Source organism: Magnolia sinica, chromosome 3 (genome assembly GCF_029962835.1).
Source record: "Magnolia sinica isolate HGM2019 chromosome 3, MsV1, whole genome shotgun sequence".
Classification (NCBI taxonomy): Eukaryota; Viridiplantae; Streptophyta; class Magnoliopsida; order Magnoliales; family Magnoliaceae; genus Magnolia; species Magnolia sinica.
The window spans coordinates 67,295,392-67,321,722 of NC_080575.1; the positions used below are offsets into that span (position 1 = coordinate 67,295,392).

At 40.5% G+C, this 26,331-nt stretch overlaps 1 protein-coding gene across 7 annotated transcripts; it reads left to right on the top strand.

The window, feature by feature from the left end:
- On the top strand, positions 1 to 26,331 carry LOC131239998 (OVARIAN TUMOR DOMAIN-containing deubiquitinating enzyme 4-like). 7 transcript variants are annotated; one of them, XM_058237975.1, is made up of 7 exons: positions 42 to 187; positions 3,322 to 3,443; positions 4,832 to 4,872; positions 8,023 to 8,121; positions 8,315 to 8,479; positions 24,790 to 24,874; positions 25,895 to 26,331. In XM_058237975.1, exons 1-6 carry the CDS (start codon positions 103 to 105, stop codon positions 24,848 to 24,850), a joined length of 573 nt encoding a protein of 190 aa, XP_058093958.1. In that variant the 5' UTR covers positions 42 to 102; the 3' UTR covers positions 24,851 to 24,874; positions 25,895 to 26,331. The 7 variants fall into 7 exon arrangements, with proteins under 7 accessions (XP_058093959.1, XP_058093958.1, XP_058093957.1 ...); XM_058237978.1 differs by having other exon boundaries at positions 44 to 187; positions 24,835 to 24,874; positions 25,895 to 26,328; XM_058237976.1 differs by lacking the exon at positions 25,895 to 26,331 and having other exon boundaries at positions 1 to 157; positions 24,790 to 24,983.

The following is a 26,331-nucleotide window of genomic DNA, read 5'->3' on the forward strand; positions in this document are numbered from 1 at the left end:
TTTTCAATCCTCCTCTTTCTCTCTATCTCTCCATTTCTACTTAAGTTTACTTCAAAAAAAAAAAGAAAAAAAGAAAAAAGAAAAAAAAAGAGCTTATTTTGTATGAAAATTAGGGAAAGTTTTTCCACAGACATGTTCGATTCCAAATGTTCGTTTGGTAACGATCTCCCCCGACTGCAAACAATTTGTATGTCTTTATTTGATTTTGTTTTAAAAATCATGTGGGATGAATCTTGTGCTTTTCTTGGTGTGTTTGTTGTTGTTGTTGTTCTTCTTCTTATTTTATTCCTTTCTTGTTTTGGAGAACGAATTCCTTTCGTCCATTTAAAATAAAACGGTTTGCTTTTTTCTGGATCTTGTTTTTGTCTGTCGTTCCATCTTTGGTGTCTTGGATTTTGAATCTGGTGGGAATTTGTATGGATAGTGGCTTAGGTTCGTTTCGGTATTCTATTTATTTATTTATTTATCATTATTATTCTTTTTCTGTTTTTGCTTTTGTTTGGAATTACTACCTTTGGTGGGGGCCGTTGGATATGTTAACGTTAAAAATTAGTCTTCACGATGAGGCCTGTTTGCTAGTTTTTCATCTATTTTATTATTGGAAATGCTCAGGCGATCCACACAATGATAGGTTGAAGACGCAATTTGCAGCATGTGTGAGTTTTGGGCTGCGCATAAGGCGGGGCCTACAGCCTGTTCTAAAAATCTTTCTGGTCCATTACTTATGTTAGGCATGCGTGTGCATCGAATGTAAATTGTTGATCATCATTTTCTTGACCGTTGACTTTTTTTTTTTCCTTGCACATGTGGCGCACTTGATGAGTGGACCGGTGGTCCCCGCCTGATGGATGATCTGGATCTCACTTCCCTATGTTTGTTGATTTTTTTTTTTTTTTAATTTATTTTTTAATGACTTTTTGGATAATGGATATAAGCTCTGGTTGAAAGAATACCCTTCAAAAAAGAAAAGAAAAGAAAAGGCTCTGCTTGAAAGAAAAGGTTTTGAGTGACAGAACATGTTTGATTTCTATAGGAGGGTGAATTTGGTGCATTGCTGTTATTATTTAGCAACCTATGCCATCCTTATAACTAATAAGACTGACACTAATGTTTGCCTATCTGGACTAGTTGATTGCTGGGCCAAATCATGCTTGGGGCAATAATTGCTGCTCCAATTAATTTATTATTATTATTATTATTATAATCATTGGAAAGGGACGCAGATTGCATACTGACCCTGCCAGTAGTGATTTCCTTGCTTGTCTGTTCTAGAAAAGCTGTGGGGCCTACCATGATGTATGTGTTTTATCCTGCCTGTCCATCCATTTTCCAGCTCATTTTAGGGCGTGAGCCCAAAATGAGGCAGATCCCAGGTGGACCACACCACAGGAAACATGGTGATTGAACGCCCACCATTATAATCTTCTTGGGGGTCACAAAAGTTTTGAATCAGGCTGATATTTGTGTTTTCCCTTTTTGGTTTGTGTAAGTAAAATAAACATTACAGCAGGCCCTTGGAAATTTTTAATGGTTGGTGTTCAATCACCACTGTTTTCCTGTGGTGTGGTCAAACTGAGATTTGGATCTGCCTCAAATGAGCTAGAAAAATGGATGGACGGCATAGATAAAACTCATACATCATGTGGGGCCCATAGAGAACCGACCAGTAACGACTCGCTACTAGCAGGGTCAGTATGCAATATGCGTCGATTGGAAAGTAGGTGATCAATTAAATAATTGTAAACCGCTGATCGGTACCATCTTTTGGGTTATGGGTCATCCAAAAGGTGGCCCATGGATTGGATGCTTCAAATCCACTGGCATATTAATTAAACAATTTGTGGGGTTGACACAATTTACTAGGGAGTTTGCCTGAACTTGTGGTCTGTTAATAGTGAAGAATAAGATTGGCAAGTTATATTTTCGAGATTTGTAACATGTCTTGTCTTGAAGCTTAATTAAGATATGTAACTTATTGATAAGATAGAGGGAATAGTTTGTTGTTTTTGCTCATGTGTTATCCATGTTTAACTCATTGTTTATGCCTTATACAATGTTTTCTTTGTAAAGATGACGATGTTTAATCTTCTAGTTGTTCAGGCAATTTATTTCACTATCCTTGGGTGGAGTTTCTGACACACACATCTATTCCAAATGAATCCTTGAGGGAGGGAGGGAGGGAAGAAGAACAAGAAGAAGAAGAAGAAGAAGAAGAAGAAACCACTTAACTCAAAGAAGCCATGTTTTGCTCTCCACCCCATCCAATAGAGTTCACTCAGTGACCATTGCTGAAGAAGCTTTGCCCTCAATCACCCTGATTTATTTCCTGCAAGTTGTTGAAAAGAATGAGAGCTCCTCCCTTTGTAATCAATCATTGGGGGAGGTCAGCTAATCCTTGGTTAATCAGAATAAGCCACATTGATAGACAGGATGTGAGCTTGAACAGCTCAACAACCGCTTCACCTGTAAACACTAAATACTATTTACGGTTTATTTTTTCCAGCAACAGTTTGCAGAAGAAATTGATTCAGGAGCAAATATGCTTCTTGAATCAGTTTTTGTATTAGGAAATGCTCTGAAAACCAACTATTTGATGAAGAAGACAAAATATGAGCAGAAAATCAGTTAATGAAAAAGGAAAAATAAGTCCAAGGAATGGAACCTGCTATGATACCAAATGATGATTAAGAAGACATGGTCAATGAGGACTAGAGGCACCGAAATTCAGATGAAAATTCCTCCGGCAACTCCACACAATAGAAAAATACCAAAAAAGACTTTGAACAGTCTTATAGGACATCACACCACTAGAAAGAAAGTAGAAGTATCACTTACTATTCTAATCACTGGAAGCAGAAATCCCGAAATTATTTAAAAAGTAACATATATTGAGTCCATATGTAGGCCTGTATATGTTGGACTTCACCATCTACTTTCCTACTTTAATGATAACACCATTTGTCTTCAACTTGCTAAACAAATATCTTAATAAAAATAAATGGAAGCTTCTATTAAACTGGAAAATAATGGAAACTAACTTGCTAAGTATGCTAGTCATGAGTGTTGTGCAAATGTGTAAGTTATGTGATTTGACTGGATCACCTTTAGACCCACTAGTCTGATCAGGTTAGCTGTCGGTCCCACAAGTCCACACACATGTCGAATCAGGCCATTAAACAGATTTTGTGGGACTGATTACCAACCAGATAGGCTGTGGGGTTGGCCCTACATTACTATGCTTTGCTAGGGGTCTCTTGTCCTGTACCAATAGACCTTTTCTGTGTGAAGATGAGCTAACACATTTTTGTTCTTATGCTGCAGGCATCCCTGGGGATGGAAGATGCTTGTTCAGATCTGTGGCTCATGGTGCTTGCTTAAGAACAGGAAAGCCATCTCCAAGTGAAAGCCATCAGAAAGAACTGGCAGATGAATTGAGGTCCAAAGTAAGCAATATAAGTAACTTCGCACTTCCTCTAGGTGAAAATAGCAGCTGCTTGCAAAATGCTCTATTTAAGTCAAATCTGTAAGATATTTAAGTCAAATCTGTAAGAACAGAAGACATTTTCTGAATTGTGTAGTTAATATTTTTAGAATTTCCATCTTCCAAGTTGGCAATTCTAAAAGTGCCGACTGCTTTTCATTCATTATCTTTCTGGACCTGCAGCTTCTATGGGATTTATTTTGCTAAATCGTTCCACATTCATACTAACTTTTGTTGATCTACCAAAAGTGTTCCATCACTGATTTTTTTTTTTTTTAAAAGAAGGGAAAATGTTAAAGGTGTTCCATTGTTTGTTTTTGCACAATTTTCCATCTTTCGAACCTGACCTTATATTTTAAAATGGCAAGTTTGGTCTGCTGATTATGTGAGTAGTATCTAGGAACCTACTCGCACTACCAGTGTCACGTCCATGCTAGATCCAGGCTGTTCATCAGGTACACTCAAGCATGTATTGGCTGTGACCAGAAAATAGGTTGGTCCTGTCACTGAGTGGGCCCATGTGTGCAAAAGATGGATGGCTAGAAAAATGGCTGATGCTGCACACTTAGGGGCGTTTGGATCCTAAGTTGCTTAAGATAAGCTACTTATTCCACAAGTAGCTTATCTTAGTTTCTACTTATTAAGAAGATAAGTATGTTTGGCAAACAACATACTTATCAGCTTCTCATCTCTTTCATCTCTCCTGATGCCTCTCTTCAGCAACTTATGAAAAGTAGAAAATCTAAAAAAATTAACTGAAGTGATTAAGTGATTTTAAGTAAAAAAGTTACTTATAACTAATCATAAACCAAACTTACTTATCTCAAATAAGTCACTTATCTACTGCTTTAATTAGAAAAAAAGTAACTTATTTGGTGGTACCCAAACGGGCCCTTAATGTTCATGCCCCCCGATGAGTGAACTGGCCTTAAGATGGCACATCTGCAGTGGGGTTTGCATGATGAATAGCAGATCTTGCAGAATTGCCAAATTGGCGAGAGTAAGATTTGAGATTCTACTCTTGCCAATGGCCTTATCAGGGCTCATGTTGGTCATTTGGTTGTTTTGAGTTGAAGTTGAGCCTTTGCCTTTGATGATCCCGAGTGTATAACGATGGGGCCAGGCATTCAATCTTCAATTATCTAGTAGTAAAATAAATAAATAATATTAATAATAATAATAAAGAAAAAGAAAAAAAAGAAAAGAAAAGTAAAGAGAAGAAAAAGAAGAAAGAGTTTGTTGTCGGTTTGTTTTCAATCTCCTTAGTTTTTTCATCAATTGTCAAGTTTGAATTCATTTGCTTCTTACTTTACCTTATTTTTATGACTAACTGCGCATTTGGTATGACAGGTTGTAGATGAACTCATCAAGAGACGCGCAGATACTGAATGGTTAGTTTTCTTTTAAATATGATTAGTTTCTCTCTCTCTCTCTCTCTCTCTCTCTCTCTCTCTCTCTCTCTTCAAGTTAGTCCACGATATCTTTGGTTCGCTGCTTGTACCTTGATCAATTCACAATTGTTTATTTTATATATTTTCCTGTTGAGTGATAAATTCATAATTATTAAGTAATGTAACTAGGTAGCTAGGAAAGGCAGAATGTGAAGGCTAAGGAAGTGGGTACACTTCAATAGCCGTTTAATTTTTTGATACTTTTGGACTGCAGATTGTTCTTTATACTGAACTCATAAGGATTTAGGTTGGATAGATTATAAGTTATGTGGGAAATGGGTGTATATATGTTGTTTATGGGTGTGTATTACTGAGGAGTACCATACTCCTTTTCTTTATAGGCTCCCTTATATTTATAATAAGGGGAGAGGAGTTTTTTTTTTTATGGCAAGGTAAGAGGAGAGGGTGTTCTCTCTCCTATTCTCTTCCTTCTCTTTTATCATGCAAACCCCATTAACAAGTTGGAATTCAGTTCAATGTTCTAAGAATTAGATTAGTTGATTCACCCATATAAAGTATGCGGAAGTTAGACAAAAGAGTACAAAGTTTCTCTTAAAGTTGAAATGTTATAAATAACACAAAATCAAAACCAAGTGCATGAGGGTCAAACACTAAAGGTGGGTTTGGTTGCACTTTCAAATTGAATTGCAATTACTAGTTTTATAAAGTGGAAAACCAAAACAGTGATTTCCTTTCTTAACATTCGTATCGAGTGTGTGGGCTCAAAATTGCAATTATGTAACTTTCAAGCTGACTTGGAAGTAGCATAACCGCGATTTAAGGGTTACTTACTCATTATGAATACTAGTAAACATCATTAGTTCTTCTCACCTCCTCTCAATTAAACTGAATGTTCGCAATTGAATTTACTTGTTCATCAAATTGAAGCTTAAAGGATTTGTTTACTAAAGCAAACTTTGATGCAAGAGATCTTTGGGTTTCTGCTCAATCAATTGTTCTCTTCTTTGGACAGTTTTTATTTCAGACCTTCTGTACTTTCTTAGAAAGAGCACATCCCTATTTGAATAAAAGGGAATGAAAGCCTTCAAAGATGGAAAGTTACAAACGGTGTTTGTATTGGGAAAATATTCATAGAATGTGATTGAAAAAATAGGATTCGGTTGTGGTTTTCTCCTATCTTATAGTGCGGCTTTGGCAATGTCAAGTTTCAATTGGGTTACCTTCAAAATATTTGGGGCCTTTAAAGTACGTTCTTGGGATTGAAGTTGCATTGTCCAAGCATTGCATATTTATTTTCCAGAGGAAGTATGATCTAGATCTTCTCAGTGGTGCAGGCATGTTGGGTACTGGGCTATCTAAGACTCCTATCAAAGTGAATAATCATCTCCATGATAATTAGTTTGAAGTTCTAACTTCTAAGTCATTCTGATGGGTATCATTGTCTGTTCTGTAAGCTCATTTATTTGACTATAACTCGGCCAGACATTGGATATGCTGTTAATGCGACAAGTCATTTCATGCATGCCCGATGCTTTTTATCATTTAGAGGTGGTAGATCGGACACCAAAATTTGATCCTGGAAAAGGCCTCTTTCTCCGTGCACACCACAATGGTTACTCGAACCCGTGACCTTAGTGTCAAAACTCTTGTGAGTCTACCACTAAGCCATGAGTAGGGAGTAGGGACACAAAGGCCTCTTGTACTCAAAATAAGGTAATGTAGATTTGAAAACTGTAATGCAGATTGGGTAGGGCCTTCAAACAACAGGAGGTCTACAAGCGGCTATTGCACCTTGTGGGAGGTAACTTGACTTGGTCACTTGGAAAAACAAACTGTGGCTTGTCTGCTGAAGTTGAACATAGTGCAGTGGCTCATGCCATGTGTGAAATTGTTTGCCTCATAACTCCCCTTCTAGAAATGGGTTTTTAAGTTTCTTCGCCCATTCCAGTACACTCTGATAATCAGGCTGCAATTCATATTGTCTCTAATCCGGTCTTTCATGAGAGGACCAAACATATTGAGGTTTATTGTCACTTTCGTGTGAGGAAGTTGCCCTAGAGTTATTGTGTACTCCATTCGTTTCCTCAGATAATCAACTCGCAAACATTCTCACCAAGGCTTCAAGTTCTTCACATTTTCATTGTACATTGGGCAAGCTGGGTTTGAGTGGTTTGTGCTCCAACTTGAGGGGGAGCATAAGGAATGTGGGCATGTTACTTATCTTCTGTACTCTTGCGGTGTACCATATGGTGTTTAGGGTTAATATAAATAATAGCTTTAGTTGGTGGCATAGATAACCCTTACAATCTCTTTGTTTTCTTCCTTCTCTTTCCCTTTCCCTTTTTTTTTTCTTTTTCTTGTTCTCCATTATGATGGATGGATTTAAAGATGGCCATGCTGACAAATTTTGCCAGCTGTTCTTGTAACCACTTGATCTTTCTTCTTTTCACTAATTTTTTTGCTGCTGGGAAAAGGTTTACTTGCATTTTACTATGGGGAGTCAATGATTAGTTAAGCTTTGGGTAGAAACATGGTTGTTCTCTCAATCAAATACATTATTTATTTATGGTGTGTATGCATTAAGAAAAGATTACAAAAGTAATGGCATAATTAATTGCTTCATTTGATCTTTAATGCACGATGTTAATTTCAAACCATCTGGCAAGTTGTTTTCATGAGAAATGAGAAAGATATTCAAGAAAAGGGGACTGGAGGATCCTGGCATGTCTCAACATGTCATACATGTGTAAGATCCAGGCAGGCCCACCAAACATGCCCTGACCCAAAGATCGGTCAGCCCACTTGTTAGGTTGGACTGTTGGGCACTTGTATGAGAAAGACAAGCAAGAAAAAAAGACCAATGGTGTAGATTCAAAATACATGTGCGGGATGAGTGAACTAGAATCATCCTCTGACCAGAGCATATTCACTGTGGGATTCACCTTATTCCTGGCCGGGATCTTGCACAATGTGCAATGCTGGCATATGCACACTGAGATACTCTTCATCTCAGCAAGGCTCTGTTTTCCACTAAAGCGTAATAAGTAACATCATGCACATCCGCCTGAGTTATGATTGTTAATCTAGAATACAAATAATGTCATCTTATAACTTTTATGTTCCTTGCAGGTTTCTTGAAGGTGATTTTGATACATATGTTGTGCAGATGAGACAGCCACACATCTGGGGAGGAGAGCCCGAGCTGCTCATGTCTTCACATGTTCTTCAGTGAGTTTCAGCCCTCCCCTGTCTTCACATGTTCTTCAGTGAGTTTCAGCTTTCCCCCTACGAACTAAGTCCCTAATAGGCTGCTTGCTTATTCTTTTAATTGCTCATCTCGATCAGCCTTCCTCTCTATTTCCTAGCTTCCTTGAGTTGATTGTAAAATGCTCGCGCATTTACAGGCTACTTCCTTTTGCAGGATGCCCATCACTGTTTTCATGCATGATAATAATTCTGGCAGCCTCAAGATTATAGCTGAATATGGTCAGGAGTATGGCAAGGAAAATCCGATCCGTGTTTTGTATCATGGTTATGGACACTACGATGCATTGCGGACCCCATTTAGTGGGGTGCAAACCAAGTTGTAAGATTCATCCACTTTTATGATATGTTAGATATCATAGACTTGAATGGACTTTCCATTTTAGTTTTTATCCTCTTGTATATGTCTATGTATTTCCTTCCATGTTTATTATGCTTTTATGAGCTAATATTAATATAGTAAGGCATCTTTGGGCATTACCATACAACTATATGGACTTGTTAGCATTTTAGGTTTTCTAGTGTCATAATGTTTAATACCTTCCATTACCAGAACACATTCCGTTTCTGATCTGCATTGCAGTTTGGCTATCACGAAATGGGATGGGATTATCCATGCGACTTCAACATTTGTGTTGTAATTCCGAGCCCACAACAAACCCGGATCAACCCCAGATGTTAGAAATTCAGATCTAATACCACTATCAATCTTGCACTTTGCGGAAGCACGTTCAACAAAAATAGAAGAATTAAACTAGAATAAAACCTATCAAGCAATCACAATCACACGATTTTACATGGAAAACCCTTTCAGAAAAAACCACGGCACAAAACAACAAAGATCTCCATCATAATCTAAACCTTTGAGTCACACCACTCCCCTTCTCGGATTATAGAAGCAATCTGATCTCCCCTTGCAATAGACACTGCTAGGAAAACCCCTAGCCCTTGAGAAAAATCTCTTCCCAAGCCCTTACAAGTGTAGAAAACCCTCTCACAATGTAAAACCCTTACCCTATGGGAGAAAACAATTGTCCTGTAAAACCCCTAATCGAATAAGGACTTAAATAGCTTGACTTACGCAAAAGTGCGTAACTAAGTCAGTATCCGTTGGTCTGATTGAGCTCACCTTTGGTCGGACCGACAGTCCTACTCAGTTCCTGACTTTTGACTGAGAAATCCTGCACTCTATAGGTTGGACCGACAGAGCCTTACTTCAACTCGCAGACTGTGCAGAATCTAAGGCATCCGCACAACAATTAGCTTGTGTGTCATTGTTTAACATGGATGCGGAGAGTCATGCTTGACTTCCCCGAAGAGCTCTATATGCAAACACAAGTGTGTGGACATTATTGAATTGAAATGTATCCTAACACCCACATGTTTGGAAAACATCATCTATACCATATATGAAAAGAATAGTGGGGGTAGGTTCATATCCTCTTAATGAAAAACATGGTGTTGCATAATTTGCTACATATTGTGATTTCTACATCTAAATTAGCAAGGGCTTATATTCTCGATTCTCAAACTGAGGAGTAGAAACCTACCATTGCCATCCCCTCTCTCCATGCCAACAATGGCGTGATGGAGAAGCGACGATCCACAGTCCCGCACAGGCGTTCACCCTCACCGGGTATTCACTACCCCCCAGGGAGAAGTAGAGGGAGACCTCCAGTCAGGGGGGTTTCCCAAGGATGGGAAAGGGTCGAAAGGAACAAGCAGTTCATTAAAGGGTTTAGGAACCCCCCCCCCCCCCTTTCAGCGGTGCTGTGCGCGCCCGGATATCAGGCAGATTCACTGTCTTCATTGCCAACCTGCCTTTTGACTGCTCCAAAGCAGACATTGGAAGCATCCTTGGGAAATATGGGAAGGTTATGGAAGTTTATCAACCCACATTCCCGGGTTCGTTGAAACCGAAGGGTACACATTCGTTAGATTCTTCTACGAAGATGATGCTCGCGCAACTATCGTAGTACTAAATAGTAAGAGGATAGATGGGAGGTTGGTCACAGTTCAAGTCGCTATCCCTAAAATAGAACCTCGCAAGGTCAACAAAGCTCCCACTGCTCCACAGATTCCACCCGGCCCAAAACCGTCGTCCTACAGAGACATTCTCAAGGATAAACCCCCTATCCCTCCCTCCCTACCGTCAGCGAAAGAATCTTTCCTGGTCACAATGGACAGAGCATCGGTCGACCTCCGCTGTAAGAATTTGTCTCTAGCTTTGTTTGGTTAAACATCTCACCCTAGCACACCGATCATCTGTCTGCTTCGATCCCTCAGAAAATCCAGATTCGTTGCATCCGCAGTGGACGTGGTTAGGATAGCTCCACAAGTGTTCCTCCTACAATTCAAATTTGATGAGGAACTGAGAGACTTCTCCTCTGATGCTACCCTCCATGCGGCTATGGGCCTTGAGAGTTTAGAAACATGGCATCCGGAATCCATATTAAGCCACAAAGGAGTGTGGGTGAGACTGTATGGGATCCCCTCTCATGCCTGGTTCGAATCGGTTATCGTAGATATTGGGCAGCACTATGGCAAGGTCATGCAAATAGATTCAGCGTCCAGATACGGCATTTTCCAGGTATTTGCAAGAGTCAAGATTCAATTGAAGCCTGGAAGAGATTTCTTTAAGGTGATTGATCTCAGGGTGGGTCAGGATTCCTATTCGATCTTTGCGGAAATTGAAAATCCAGCCGGAAATCTCCACAACTTCTCACATCCCTTCCCTACCCTCAAGCCTTCTTTGCCTAACTTCCAGGACACCAAATAGTGGGTGTTGGCATCATTCTACCAAGATAGGAACACCCATCAGGAGTGCTTCTCTCCTGTTCGACGAAATTCCTCCCAAGACTGGAGATCGTCGGGCCAATCGGATCGCCTCGGCATTAGGCTCCTGACTGATGTTTCTCCTACACCCTCCGACATCCCAGCGAAATCGAGCTCTACTCAAGGCTCTTTCATACCTGCCACACCGTTCTCCCCTCGCCTGTTTGCTATTGTTTCCCTGATCAGAGAAGCTGAGCTAGCGACGAGGTCCCATAGAGGCTCCGCAATCAGCTCGATCCACAATCCTAGGACCTCCTCGCAGTTTGGTAGCAGGGACCCCATTGAATCCTAGTGTGAGAGATTAGCCACCAACTCCAGTCCATGCTTTCTCCCCCCCTGCCAGAAGGATTACAAAGCTAGCCCTGTCCTGTTAAGTCCAAGTTTAGTCCTGTTAAGTCCAAGAAGGTCATTACTTATCACAGAAGAGTTATTTCCCAATCAGAGGGAGCTATACCAAGAAACTCAGGGCAAATTGCCCAACCTCCAGAAGCAGTGTCTCCCACTTTGGAAGACATGGTGGCCTCAGCCTCACCCAGCCATGTCGACATGGGACAACTTCATGTGGACCTTTCAACCTTCTTCCTTCCCTCCCCTAATAGGACCCATGTCCCTTATCAGTGGGAGAGCCAAATTCAACCCTCGAATGGCATATCAACATCTCGTCAGGAAGCGCTTTTAAGCAAGAAGTAGACCCCAACATCTCAGAAGGTGAAGAACATAAACAAGGAAAGTCTCCACAACTTCAACATTTTCTTAGAGTCCTGGAGGGGCAGAAAGAGAAGCAAGAGTATTAAGGCCGTTAACTCAGGAAGTGTATCTGATGGATGGTATCCTCCTTTGGAATGTGAGGGGAATCGGAAACTCTCTCTCGATCAATCACGTGAAAAGACTCATCAGCTCCTTTAAACCAGCCATTGTGATCTTGATTGAACCCATGGTGGCAAACTCCAAGAGAGTTAAAACAGGGCTAAAGCTAGGTTTTCATTGTTCTATCTCCAATGTAGTAGCCGGTGGGAAGATTTGGGTCTACCATCAATCTGTTATTTCCATTGATTTGTTGTCTGCATCTGACCAGTTCCTAGCATTCAAGGCCAAAGTTCCGAATGTTGGTACTCCCCTCCCTTTCACCTGTGTTTATGCCAAGTGCTCCTACTTGCACCGGAGGGAGCTATGGGTTGATTTGGCAAGCCAAGCGAATAACCTAGTTGGGCCGTGGATTGTTTGTGGGGACTTCAATGCGGTCTCGTCCCAATCGGAGAGGATAGGTAGGAATTCCCTCGCGGGGTTGAGCTCTACCGAATTTGCTGACGCGATCAACCAGACGAGTCTTATTGATGCTGGTTTTTCGAGTAATGCCTTCACTTGGTGCAACAATCGTTTGAGGACTAATAGGAAATGGGCGAGGCTTGATAGAGCCCTTTATTCTTCTGCGTGGCTGCAATGCTTTCCGTCCTTCACCGTGCAACACCTTCCCCGTATCCACTTCGATCACTGTCCCCTTCTCCTATCCTCGCCTCCCACGGCCACCTCCTCCTTGTGGCCTTTCCGTTTTCAACGGATGTGGACACAGCACGAAGGATTCAAGGACATTGTTGCTAATGCTTGGAAATCAGATATTTTCATCAACCCGATGATTCATCTCTTGTGCAAGATGAAGAACACTAAAGATGCTCTTAACGGTTGGAACAAAGATGAATTTGGGAATATTTTCAGCCAGATCAAAGATACTTCAGCTCGGGTTGAGCAACTGGAGAAGGATTCACTCCTCAATCCTTCAGCTCACATCCTTTCGCTCCTGGACTCCGAGAAACAAGCCTTGCGTCACTTGGAGAATCTCCAAGAAATCTTCTGGAAGCAGAAATCCAGAAATAAGTGGCTTAAGGAGGGGGACGGGAATTCCAAGTTCTTCCATGCATCTACCAACAACCGCATCAGAAGAACCCTCATCAGAGAGATTCAACTGCACAATGGGACATCTACAGCTGATCCGGACTGCATCAAAGCTGAAGTGGCTACCTTCTTCAAGCACCTTTACACGTCTGAAGCGGTGGCACCGGTTGGGAATCTCCTTAGCATCATCCCGAACTTGGTCTCCCCTGGAGACAACGACCTCCTTATGGCCCTTGCCGTCAATGGAGGAAGTGAAGAGTGCAGCCTCCTACGGATGGGGCCCCCGGGCCTGATGGTTTTTCTGGCGCATTTTTTTCAGCGTGCTGGGAGGTTGTGGGAGCCAATATTCTCCACCCCACCAAATTCCCATTCCAGGAAGGTACGATTCCTAGAGCCTTCTCAACTTCCCTCTTTTGCTTAATTCCGAAAAGCTCCGCGCCTAAATATTTTTTTGACTTTCGGCCTATTAGTCTTTACAATTGCGTCTACAAGATCTTTTCCAAAGTTATTGCATCGAGATTAAATTCCATTCTCCCTAGGCTCATCTCCGATGAGCAAATGGCTTTCGTCCAAGGGCGTCTATTGCGAACAACATAGCTTTGGCACAGGAACTGTTTCGTGATATAGACAAGATGGTTCGGGGAAGCAACCTCATCATCAAGGTTGATATCGAGAAGGCTTAAGATAGTGTCAGTTGGTCTTTCCTGCGGGCGGTCCTCCTCAGCATCAGTTTTAACTATTCATGGATCAGCTTGGTTGAAAAATGTTGGTCAGGGGCCTGGTTCTCGGTGCTCATCAATGGCGACACCTCGGGTTTCTTCAAATCGGAAAGAGGGCTCCGACAGGGAGACCCCCTTTCTCCGAGCCTGTTCATCCTAGTCATGGAAGCTCTCGGTAGGGGTCTCAAATCCCTGTTCAATCGTAAAATCTGCCAGTCGTTTAGGACCATCAGAGATAGCATGACGGTCTCCCACCTCCTCATCCTCTTCGTTGATGACACAACAATCTTCACCAATGGGAGCAGCTCAGTTAGAATTTTGATGAAATTCCTTCACAAATTCATGGATGTCTCAGGCCTCAAGATAAATTCGTCAAAAGCAGTTTGATCGTCTCCTCCAAGATGACGGATAACCGGATCCGCAGGTTAGAGAGGGTGTTGGGCATTTTGAGATCAGCCTCGGCTCTCCGTTACCTCGGGGTGCCGTTGTCCAAAGGCAGAAACAGGGCCTCCTCCTTCCAGTCGTTGGTGGACAAGATTCTATCTTGCATTTCGGGTTGGAAAGCTCGTTTCCTCAATCAGGCAGCCAGGATGACTCTCATCAAGCATGTTTTCTCTAGCATGCCTATTCACACTGTGGCCACTATTGACATCCCGAAAAAGACGCTCGCTTCCCTAGAAAAAGGCTTCGCTAACTTTTTTTGGGCTGGTCGGAAGGGAGAAAAAACCTTCACTGGGTGAGTTGGAAGACTATCACCGCCCCTGCATAGGAAGGCAGGCTGGGTGTTAAGCGTTTAAGGGATGTCTCTAAGGCCCTCAGCTTAAAGAGGGCCTGGACGATCTTCTATGGCCACCATAATAGTCTTTGGGTGAGATTCATGAGGGCCAAATACAACATAAACCAACCTCAAGACATCCCCAGACAGCAGCAGTCGGACTCTCCAGCATGGAAGCAAACCAGAAAACTTCTTCATCTCGTCATAGACAACTCTCGTATGTTGCTGGGGGAGGGGAGCAACAATTTCTGGATAGAGAACTGGACATGGCTGGGCCCTCTCGTGGGCTGGTTACAAGAGGGCATCTCCCCTCGACCCCAGGTCTTGGCGATCAATCGCATCATCAACCCAGAGGGCCTTCTCCCAAATGCCTTGTTTCCCACTTTCCTTCCTGATGGAGTTTGAAACCACGTGCTTGCGGAAGGTATCTCCCTCAGCCACGGGGAAGACCAAGTCATTTGGACTAGAGAGAAGTCGGGCCTCTTCTCCACCCGGTTGGCCTGGCAGCTAATCCGGCCCCTTGGTACTACATGCGGCTGGGCCAAATGGGTGTGGTTCCCTCTTCTCCCTCCAAAAATCGCCGTCTTTTCTTGGAAGATCGTGAATAACGCCATTCCGGTCGACATCTGTGTGAAGAAGAAAGGCATTCGCATGGCCTCTTCTTGTGTGTGTTGCAATTCCACCAGCCGCAAAGAAGAATCCATTGACCATCTCTTCGCCGAAGGGGAGCTTGCCTCTGCCATTTGGGCCCATTTCTCGGCCATTCTTTCGATCTCATTCCTCCCCAATCAGTTGGCGGTGGGTAGAGCCTCCCAATGGTGGGTTGTGGCTAAGGATTACTCTCTTTGGGAGCCATCAGAGGCCTCAACCTGGCCATTATCCTTTGGAAAATCTGGGAGGCTAGAAACGAGTCCAGATTTGAAGGTGCTCCCCTCAGGATTAATCACTCCATCAGATAGATCTGATACTGGCTCTTCCATTTGTCCAACACATTCCCCCTTCCTCCACCCAAAACCCAGGCTGATAGAGATGTCATAGTAGACCTTGGCCTCAGGCCGGGGAGTATTTCCATCCCCCCGATGATGTTGGTGAAGTGGACCAGGCCCCCCAGGGGATGGATGAAGTTAAATGTTGACGGTTTGTCCATGGGTAATCCTGGGCTGTCGGGGAGCGGGGGAGTTTGCAGAGACGACAAAGGTGTTTTCAAGTTTGCCTTTTCTAGAGTTTATGGGGTGGGGTCCAGTTTTATGGCGGAGGTAAAAGCAGTCATCGACGGCATCAGATTTTGTAAAGACTTTGGGTTTTCCTGCGTTGAGGCAGAGACAGATTCGCAGGCGGTGGCTGGCCATTTCTCCAATGCGGGGAATATTCCTTGTTCTGCATTCTATTGGAAGAATCACTTTGACACCTTCAGTGCCACTGGATCCTTGTCCATCAAGTATATTCCCAGAGAAGCCAACGCAGTGGCAGATAGCTTAGCCCGCTGGGGCAGCGCAAATCAGCAGAACAGGTGTTTTCAGATACTAGTAGACCTCCCTACTATCTCTCGTGGGGAGCTGGTCTTAGACAGGGCAGGACTGGGTGTGGTTCGCTTTTCTTAGCTTTAGCTGTTTTCTTTCGTTGATATGATAGGAGGCCCCTTGAGGCGGGAGTCCCGAATGTGTTTTCAGTGTATAGCCTTGGGTCTTGGCCCATTTTTTTGGCCGAGCCCCCTGTTTAGGTTGTAAGACTCTTTTGCAATCAATGAACTATAAGAGTTTTAGATTAAAAAAAGAGAAGAAAAAAAGCAAGGGCTTCTTGCCAGGCCATCATCTCCACCCTCTATTAATGTTAAAAGAAGATAATAGTAACTAATTGAAATTAAACTTCATAGAAAATAACAAAGTAGTTACTCAAAACAAGGAAAATTTCTAAGAGGAGGAAGTTATAGGCCAAAATCAAAATAATTTCCTAGAGGTGTCTCATTGCAACTTAAAAATGGTGTTGTGCGTCAGTTTATAAATGTATTGTGATTTCTACATCAGGTAAATTCTCAATGAATTCCTCTAACGATTTGCTGAGTGGCGATGACAATAGTGAGGGGTCAGCCTGACATCATTCGTTTGGCATTACGGTGCCCCTCTAAAGGTGGCGGCTCTTGCATGGCTTGTGGGAAATAGTAAGGTCTTAACAGTTGACAGCCTTTGGATAAGGAAAATGGATCTTCCAATTGTTTGTTTGATGTGCTATCATGCCGAGAAAACGGTGGATAATTTTTCATTCATTGCTCGTTGGCTAAAAATTGTGGGAGTCATTTTTTAATCTATTTGAAGTAGCATGGGTATCGCCCAGTTCTACTGATAGTTTATTTTTGGCATGGCATGGTGGGGGTAAGGGGAAGGTGGGGAAAAAAGTTTGGCATTTATGTTTATTGGCTTTGTATTTGGTGCATATGGTTAGACAGGAATGATCGATGTTTTAGGAATCGGATGAGGCAAGCATGGGAGGTGTTCAAAAGGGCTAAATCTCTTATTATGGAATGGATGATAGTAATACAGGTTCTTGTTCAATTCCCAATCAGTTGGGTTGATGATGTAGGACGGGATGATCTAACCTAATATGATGCGTCGAAACTAGATAGCGGATTAACTAGAGCAATCAAAAGACAAAATAACACTAAACTACCACAAATTAAAGAAACTTAGATTTATAACATGTTAAGGTTCAAAACATGTAACAATCCGGCATTGTGATTCTTTTAAAGTATCAAGTAATTAGGATCGTGTGGTAGATATCAAGTAATTAGGATCGTGTAGTAGATAGGACTCCCACTTAGCATAGGTATTAAATCTGAACATTCACGGAATCACTTGAGTTCTAAGGGTTTCGCATGTTTCGAGCTGTTTTAAGGGTTAGGGAATGTGGGGAATAAGTTTGTAGTATTTAGCAAACTAGGAATTTATGGTTTCGATATATGGATTTGAGGATTTAGGATTTTGGGGATAGGTATTTGAGGGTTTAGGGTTAATAGGTTACGGAAAATTGGGAAATTAGGTGTAGGGTTATAGGATTTTGGGGGAATTCAGATTAAGGTTCAGATTTGAGGATTAGGGATTTTGGGATTTGGGAATCTTAGGTTAGGGTTCGTGGTTTATGTTTAGGGGTTATGTAAAAGGTGATGGGTGATCAAAGGGAAGAGGGAAGTCGAAGATTCGAAGCAAGGGGGCTACAGATTGGGGCTGTCTTTATGAACACTGTTCACGGCTAGAGCTTGGGTTCAGTTAGGTGTAGTTGGTTTAGAATCATTAAAAAAAAAAAGAAAGAAAGAAAGAAAGAGAAGAAGAAGATGAAGAAAGAGAGATGAGAAGAGAAGTATCTTGAGAGAGAGAGAAACAAAACAAGAGGATAACCAAGGGAATCACTCCCCAAATGGCTTCACACCATCAATCCCATCATAGGATGAATTACTAAATCACATAGCAAAAGAGTGGAAACTTTTTTTGATATTCATGATTCATAATAATCCCAAACCTTTTATAGTCTCAGAAAGAGATTTTTACAAAAAAACCTCTCTCATGAAAGAATTCTCATTAAAAAAAAAAAAATCACATCTCAAGTAAAACATAAAATAGTCCAAAAATAATAAAATAAATGACAAAAACTACTCAAAACAAATAAATTTAAACTATCCTAAACTATTCGTGGCTAATGGGGTGGACCACAATCAAGAGTGGTACAAAGGTCTATCGTGTGTGATCCAATGGGCTGATCGATACGCCTATGCAATTCAATGCTCCAAACACTCCAAACAAGCAACCTACATGCATCTACCCAGTGTGGGGTCTTCAACGATGGCTAGGAATGCGACTGGGGCGCTGTGGGCCCCATGTGATGATCATCTAGCCATAAGTGCTTGGACGTCCTCATCAATTGAGTTGTAATTTTATTCATTTTTGTTTTTGTTTTCCGGGTGTTGTATTTTAGGCTGCGGCCTTTCATAAATAAATTTATCAATGTTAAAAAAAGTGATTTCTAGATCTAAATTAGCAAGAGCATTCTTGCCAGGCCATCATCTCCATCCTCTATTGATGTTTAAAGAAGATAATAGTAGCTAAAATTAAACTTCGTATAAAATAATACAATAGCTAGTGTTCAAAATATCATTATCACATTATGTTATCGCACCCTTGGGATGCGGATGCATATCGGTTATTGCATGGGATGTATCGGTTGTATCGTGTAATGTATCACTGTTGTTGGAAACATGGGGAAACATTAGAAAATTGGTCGAATTTTTCAATGAAACTTCAATGATTGTTAAAAAAGACATCAATACACTTTTAAATCGAAGCATTATAAAAAACAAGTGCACATAATAGGTTTTCTTTGTATGGGGTCCTAATCCATGCGTTGTTTAACTGAATTGATTATTGGAAACATGGGGAAACATTGGGAAATTGGTCAAATTTTTCAATGAAACTTCAGTGATTGTTAAAAAAGACATCAATGCACATTTATAAATCAAAACATTATAAAAAACAAGTGCACATGGTAGGTTTTCTTTGTATGGGGTCCTAATCCATGCGTTGTCTAATTGAATTGATTCGAGTATATTCAAAGTCTATTCATATAATCTATAAATGTAAGAAGACGTGTGGAAACACAAGCAATACATTCAAAAGCAAAAGAAGAATCGTTAGATCAGGTCCCATATATGTTTGATTTTATGTTTGAACACAAAGATTGCAACTGATTTACGAGAAATCGGGAAATTTGTAACAATTGGACACTGATTTAACATTATTTATAGAAAAAAGGATCAGAAATCGAAAATGTTCACTAGATCAAACATATGGGATATATCCAAGGTGTCCCAAATCGGTTAGGTATTAGCCGTAATGGCTGATACGTAATGGTAACAGCGGTTACCGTTACACGATACGAGGCTGAAACGGGGAGGTTCAGAAAATGGAACCGAAATGGCCGTTACTGGGGCCATAACGGCCGTTACAAGGCATAATGGCCGTTACCCTTAAAGAAAATAGAAAAAAAAGAAAGAAAAAATGAAAAAAAAAACTAACCTGATTCTTCTTTCGCTTCCTCTTCTTCCACTTCCTCTTCCTCCTCCTCCTCCTCTTCTTCTTCTTCTTGCTGCAACTCCTCGCGGCGCTGTTGCAACTCCCCGCGGTGCCGCTGTAGCTCCTCCTCTTGCTTCTTCATCTTCTTCTTTCCCCTCTGGTGCGGCTCCGTCTCCACCCTCTCTCTTGTTCCCTCTCGTTTTCTCCTTCTCTCTCTTTTTCCATTTCTTTCCCTCTCATTTCTCTCTCCCTCTCTCAGTCTCGAAAAAAAATGAAACAGCCACGCACCTTATTTTGTTAAGTCGTCTGCGGCGCATGCCGCTTAGTGCACTTGCATTGTTTTAGTGCATGCGGCCCACCTTGATTTACTTGTTGTATTATATATCCATGCCACCCATCAATTTTTCCTAATCATTTCAAGGCATGGTCGCTAAAATGAAGCAGATCCAGATCTCAAGTGGACCGCACGGTAGGATTGAATGCCCACTGTGCACTTGCATTGTTTTAGTGCATGTGGCCCACCTTGATTTATGTGTTGTATTATATATCCATGCCACCCATCAATTTTTCCTAATCATTTGAAGGCATGGTCCCTAACATGAAGCAGATCCAGTTCTCAAGTAGACCGCACGGTAGGATTGAATGCTCACTGTGCACTTGCATTGTTTTAGTGCATAGCCCACCTTGATTTATGTGTTGTATTATATATCCATGCCACCCATCAGTTTTTCCTGATCATTTGAAGGCATGGTTCCTAAAATGAAGCAACTCTAGATCTCAAGTGGACCACACAGTAGGATCGAATGCCCACTGTGCACTTGCATTGTTTTTGTGCATGCAACCCACCTTGATTTATGTGTTGTATTATATATTGATGCCACCCATCAGTTTTTCCTGATCATTTCAAGGCATGGTCCCTAAAATGAAGCAGATCCATATCTCAAGTGGACCGCACAGTAGGATTGAATGCCCACTGTTAAAAACTTATTATGGCCCACTATAATGTTTATTTACCATCGAAACTATTGATAAGGTTGCATGGACCTGGATCAAGGAAAACACAAGTCGCAGCTTTAAAAAAATAAAAAATAAAAAATAATAATAATAATAATAATAGAAGTTTTAATTGTGGGAATTCAATCCCTACTGTGTGGTCCACTAAAGATTTGGATTTGCCTCATTTTTTGGACCATGCCCTAAAATGAGTTGGCAAAAAGGATGGACAACATGGATATACAACAAATGCATCAAGGTGGGTCCTATGTTCAGGGCGTCATTCACTAGTGGTCCACCTAAGGTTTAAATCTGCCTGATTTTTTGGATCATGCTTTAAAATGAGCTGGCAAAATAGATTGATGGCACGGATATACAAATACATCAAGGTGGACCCAAATTTCAAGGCCTCACCCGCTAGTGGTCCACCTTAGATCTGGATCTACCTCATTTTTGGACCATGCCTTAAAATGTTTGATGAAACGGATGGATGTCATTGATATAAAATACATACATCATGGTGGGCCCTATGTACATGGCTGTAAAAATTGTCCATGAGGCATGCATTAACTCAAAATTAATAAATTAAATTATGGCACTATTGTTGCCAAGTCACTATTCCAAAATTAAATTGTTTAAATGATTTTCACCATTAATTTGCAAACACTTGTTTTTCTTAAATAGGATCATTTGATATTTTTCATTGTTCACTGTTCAATAAATATCCACCAATCCATTAGTGAGATAAGTGCCAATAGATTGCATGAATTTAACGTTGATTTGGGGCATCAAATGGTCCGCCAAATCAGCTCTAAATCGACAACACTATTTACTTGAATATAATTTCAAATTTTTTCTTAAGATTTATTGGGAAAAATTATATTAATTTGTTAGATATATGAATTACATAATTTGACATAAAAGTCCCTAAATTGTATGTTGAAATAAAATGTACACAAGTCACAAGGTATGTCATACACCACTACTTACAAATATGAGATATTTTAGTATTAGATTTATTCTAATTAATTCATATTGATATTATATAGTTAGATAATTAAATATAAAAGATCTATAGCCAATACTAGGTTGTCAGGTTCACAAGTTCATCAGGCAGTCCGATACAACTTCTCACCAAAGAGTGAACTGTTACACCACCATAAACATGTTCCAAATTATAAATAAATGCACATTTGGAATATTTAGAATATTCCGAATTTAATGAATGTTTTTCCATAATTTTTTGACCCTTTTTTTTTTTGCACCGTTACACACCCCATATCGGCCGTTACGGCCCCGTATCGGTCGATACAGGGTGTATCCGTATCGGTAACGGTGGGCACTGTTATGCCCATTGATACCGCAACGGAACACCTTGGATATATCCCACTATAACAATACATTCAAAAGCAAAAGAAGAATCGTTAGATCAGGTCACATACATGTTTAATTTTATGTTTGAACACAAAGATTGCGACCGATTTACGAGAAATTGGGAAATTTGTAACAATTGGACACTGATTTAACATTATTTACAGAAAAAAGGATCGGAAATTGAAAATGTTCACCAGATCAAACATATGGTATATATCCCACTACTTGTGTGTTCCATATCACACAGGTGGGATACAAGATATATCGTGGGATATATCAGTCAATATCGTCGATACTTAAAACACAGATAGTAGCTACTCAGAACTTGGGAATTTTCTAAGAGGAGGAAGTTACAGGCCAAAATCAAAATAATTTCCTAGAGTTGAGGCTAAAACTGGAGTCCTAAAAAAACAAAACATTGTTACTGAAGATATGGGGAGATGTGATTGAAGATACAAGGGCTAATTTGAAGATGTGATTGAAGATTTTGGAGGATTATTTCCTACAATTGCTTCTACTATTATTAGGCTTTTACCGTCTTAGCTAGATTAGATTGATTTGCAATCAATCTCTTAGCCGGGGGGATTCTTATTGAAGATGCATTTAGGGTCGGGGGGGTAGGCTAATTATGAGTTTTTTTCTCAAATTTTGTAAGACAATAAGTTTGATATCAATAAAATTATTTCACCCTCTACGCTATTATTCTTGTGGATGTATTCTTTGTCCATTTCTTATGATTTGTGTATCGAGGTTTCATTGACTCGATAACCGGGTTGCACCAAATGTTTGTCGTCATCATCACCATATCCATGTCCTAGCTATTTAATTGGCATTACTGATCCTATTTCACGATTCAATTGTATCGAAGTCCCTGTCCTCACTCAGTGAACAAGCCTTCATATCCCTTCTTACCACCTCAATCCAGGTCCTTTTAAGTTTCCTTAGAGCCTTCCTCCAAATCTCATATTCATCATTTTCCTCCTATAATCTCATCATCCAATACTACATCTTGTAGACAACATACACCAAGAGCTCATCCCCAATTAGTGGTTAATTCATTTGTAGCAAGCACAAAAAGTTAAGGATTTAATGCTGATACCTGACGAAGATCCACTATTACTTAGTACAATCTCACAAAGCATGTTCTCACTCTTGTGATGGAACCCTCGTAGATTTCTTTAGTGATGTAGATATAGCCTCTTAGGACCCCTTTTCTCCTTATAACCCACCACATAACTTGTCAAGGTATTCTATTCCGTGCTTTCTCTAGTAAATAAAAACCACGTGTCAATTCTTCCTCCCGTTTCTCTGTCTCCGTCAATTGTCTGAGTAGAAAAATAACTTCAGTTGTTCATCTTCCTAGCATGAAGCTAAAATGATTTTATGATATCCTTGTTTCTTGTCTCAATCTTTGTCCCACCCTCCCCTAGAGCTTCATAATGTGGCTCATAGTTTGGATCCACTGATTAATGGTGCAACTTCGTCCATCTCTTCTGTTCTTGTAAATATAGCTACTGTGATGCTTCTCCACACATCTAGCATTTCTTGTCTGTATTTTATTGAAAGACTAGTTAACCAAACAATCCGATTTCACTCCTTCCACACTTCTATAGGTATATCATCCTGTTCCCACAACCTGCAAGATACATGTGCTCCCAACCCCTAGTGTCTGAGGTCCCTCCTATCATAGTACTAAACTGTGGGTCGACTAGAAACTCCTCTGAGTATACTCAATTTGGGGAGATTTCAGGTCAAGTCCCATGGGAACTCACTACACAGTATGACTCGGTCGAGAGTCGAGACACACCGTGACTTGTCAAGTTGGCTCAAAAACTCAGCCAACTCTATGCGACTTGGCATGACTTGACCAAGTCGCTGAACCATTCAACTCTTCTTCTTCTTCTTCTTCTTCTTCTTTCACAAGAAAAATTCAGAGGAGAATCGAATAGGTGAACTCAAATAAATGGACACAGATGCAACCAGTGCACCATGCAAAGCTGTTATTTATGGATATATTAATACTTGTGTCTCCAACAATTTTAAATGCAGTAAATACTATAAACTTAATTATTAAAATATTGAGTTGATTCCATTAAAGACTGGATTGAGTCTTTGAGTTGACAGGACATGGCTAGATGCTAAGTCAAGTTCTCAAAATTTTGAACTATGCGTCGTAGTTCCGTACCAATGCATGCATCTTCATTCAACAACCTTTTACCATCTCCCACATGGCTGGACGTTGAGTCAAGTTCTCAGAATTTTGAACTATGTGTCCTACTTCTATACCAATGCATGCATCTTCATTCAACAACCTTTTACCATCTCCCACATGGCTGGACATTGAGTCAAGTTCTCAGAATTTTGAACTATGTGTCCTACTTCTATACCAATGCATGCATCTTCATTCAACAACCTTTTACCATCTCCCTTGCTAATTTTGACCAAAACCTTTCTTCTTCTTCACGTTTTGTCATAACTGATAAGTTAGCACTCTTTGAAGTCACCTAATTCTCATATTTCATTTTAAAGCAAGTCTTCATTGTCACTAGGTTGCATCCGGTTGCAAACTTAAGGATTGCTGCTCCTTACAAAGACTCATCTGGTGGGCCCTACTGTGGATGGTTGATTCTTCAAAGAAATTCCGTCTTCCTATCCATCCAATAATTGGCCTGCACTGGGATGGTTAAAAGGAAAGCATGGCAACAGTCCCAATGCAATGAACAAAAGTTTGTTGATTGGATGGTTGGGATTGTTCAGTGGAAGATAGTTTTGGTTTATCATACATCCAAAGTGGGCCAACAGGAATTATCTGGGTTGCTGAATGACGGGCCCTGCATAGCATGAAGATGACAATGTTTTGTGCTGAGCATTGTATAAATACCTCTTTGTTTTTGTTTTTTTTTTGTTTTTGTTTTTTTTTTTCCTTTAAATCTTTAACGAGATAATATCTGTTAGTTCTTTTATTTTTTTCCCCCTTTTGTGTTTGCAGAAAGCTAAAAGACATCTTACAGAATTTTTTTTGGGGCTTTGGCAGGTACAAGAAAAGGTGAATGATGATGGATACAAACAACAAAGTAAATACTGTCAGTTTTTTTTTTTTTTTTCTAAATTATGCATAGAAATGATCTAACAAACCAAAATATTTGAATCTTAATAAAGGTTTCTAATTCATTTACTGACTTATATTCACTCTCTCCCACGTCATCTAATACTGTACTCTGTACTCTCTGTTCCCTCCGTTCATACTCTCTATGCTCTCCTTTTTGTTTATCACTAAAAACCAATCTGTTGAAGCATTTTGAGTCAGTCCTCTCTCTCTCTGTCTCTCTCAATTTTAAAAACCATGATTATTTGTTTTGATCATAGAGAAATCAGGTTTGAATGAGGGTATATTATCAGTCTTTTTGCTTGCTTTGCTCTGTCAAGTCTGTCATTATTGAAATCAGTAAGGGCCTGGTTGGTAGATTCCTGAAAATGAGTCCGTTTCATTTTAGGTAATCGTAATTATGTATTACAGATTATATATCGTCTGGTGAGGATTGAAAAGAATCTAGATAACCAACAGTCTTGATCTCTGATACATAACAATCATTAAGTAAAATGAGATGAAATTCCTGTTTAAGCATCTATTAGTGGAGTTGTAAAACACCTAGACAGTCTCTTTGCTATTTTCTTGTGAAATCTTTATAATCCTTACAATTACAAAAGAGATGCTCGTCCCTTTTATAAAATGTATTTACATCAACTTCCTACTTATTGATTGTGTGTATCCGCAGGGGTTAGTCTCACTTCAAAAAAAGAGGTGGGGACAGCCTGTCTTCAAAAAAAATAATAATAATAAAATTCCTAATTGATGCTCCATTTCACTGGAAGTGAGCTGGAAAGAGAGCTTTCCAACTTCTGTGGTCCGTGTTTTCAATGGTGGGGGTTCAATCTTCATTGTTTCTTGTCGTGTGGCCCATTTCAATTTTAAATTTGCCTGATTCTTGAGATGATGTCCTAACATGAGGTGGCACAATTGATGGATAGAGTGGATAACACACACATTATGGTGGACCCGGCATCACTTATGGTTAGAGGGCTGCCTGTTACAGGGGTTGCAGGAACTTCAAGTCCATCGGGAAGTGCGGTTGGTTGCCCAGTAAGTGACGTTTGGCTAGTGGTATGGTGTATCTAGACTGCCCATGTAGTTGGTCCTTGCCCTGAACTGCCTGCAGTTGAAAATCAAGCGAAATGGACAGTCCTATCCAAAGGAGAATCCAGAGTCGAGAAAGGGGGTTCCAACTGGAATCTGACCACTGGAATCTGACAACTAGGATGAACCTTTGGATGTGATTTTTAACCAAGGGCTATCTACGGACACAACACACTAGATGGACGGAGAGGATCCACCTTCTAACCTGCTTTGTTTCAGGTGTTGGATGATGAATGTCCCTTATCCAGCATAACAGACAAGGGGAATTAATTGATACGTTGCAGAGTATCTCGCATGATATTCAGGCATTCAGTGACTGTGTAAGTAGCAAAAATT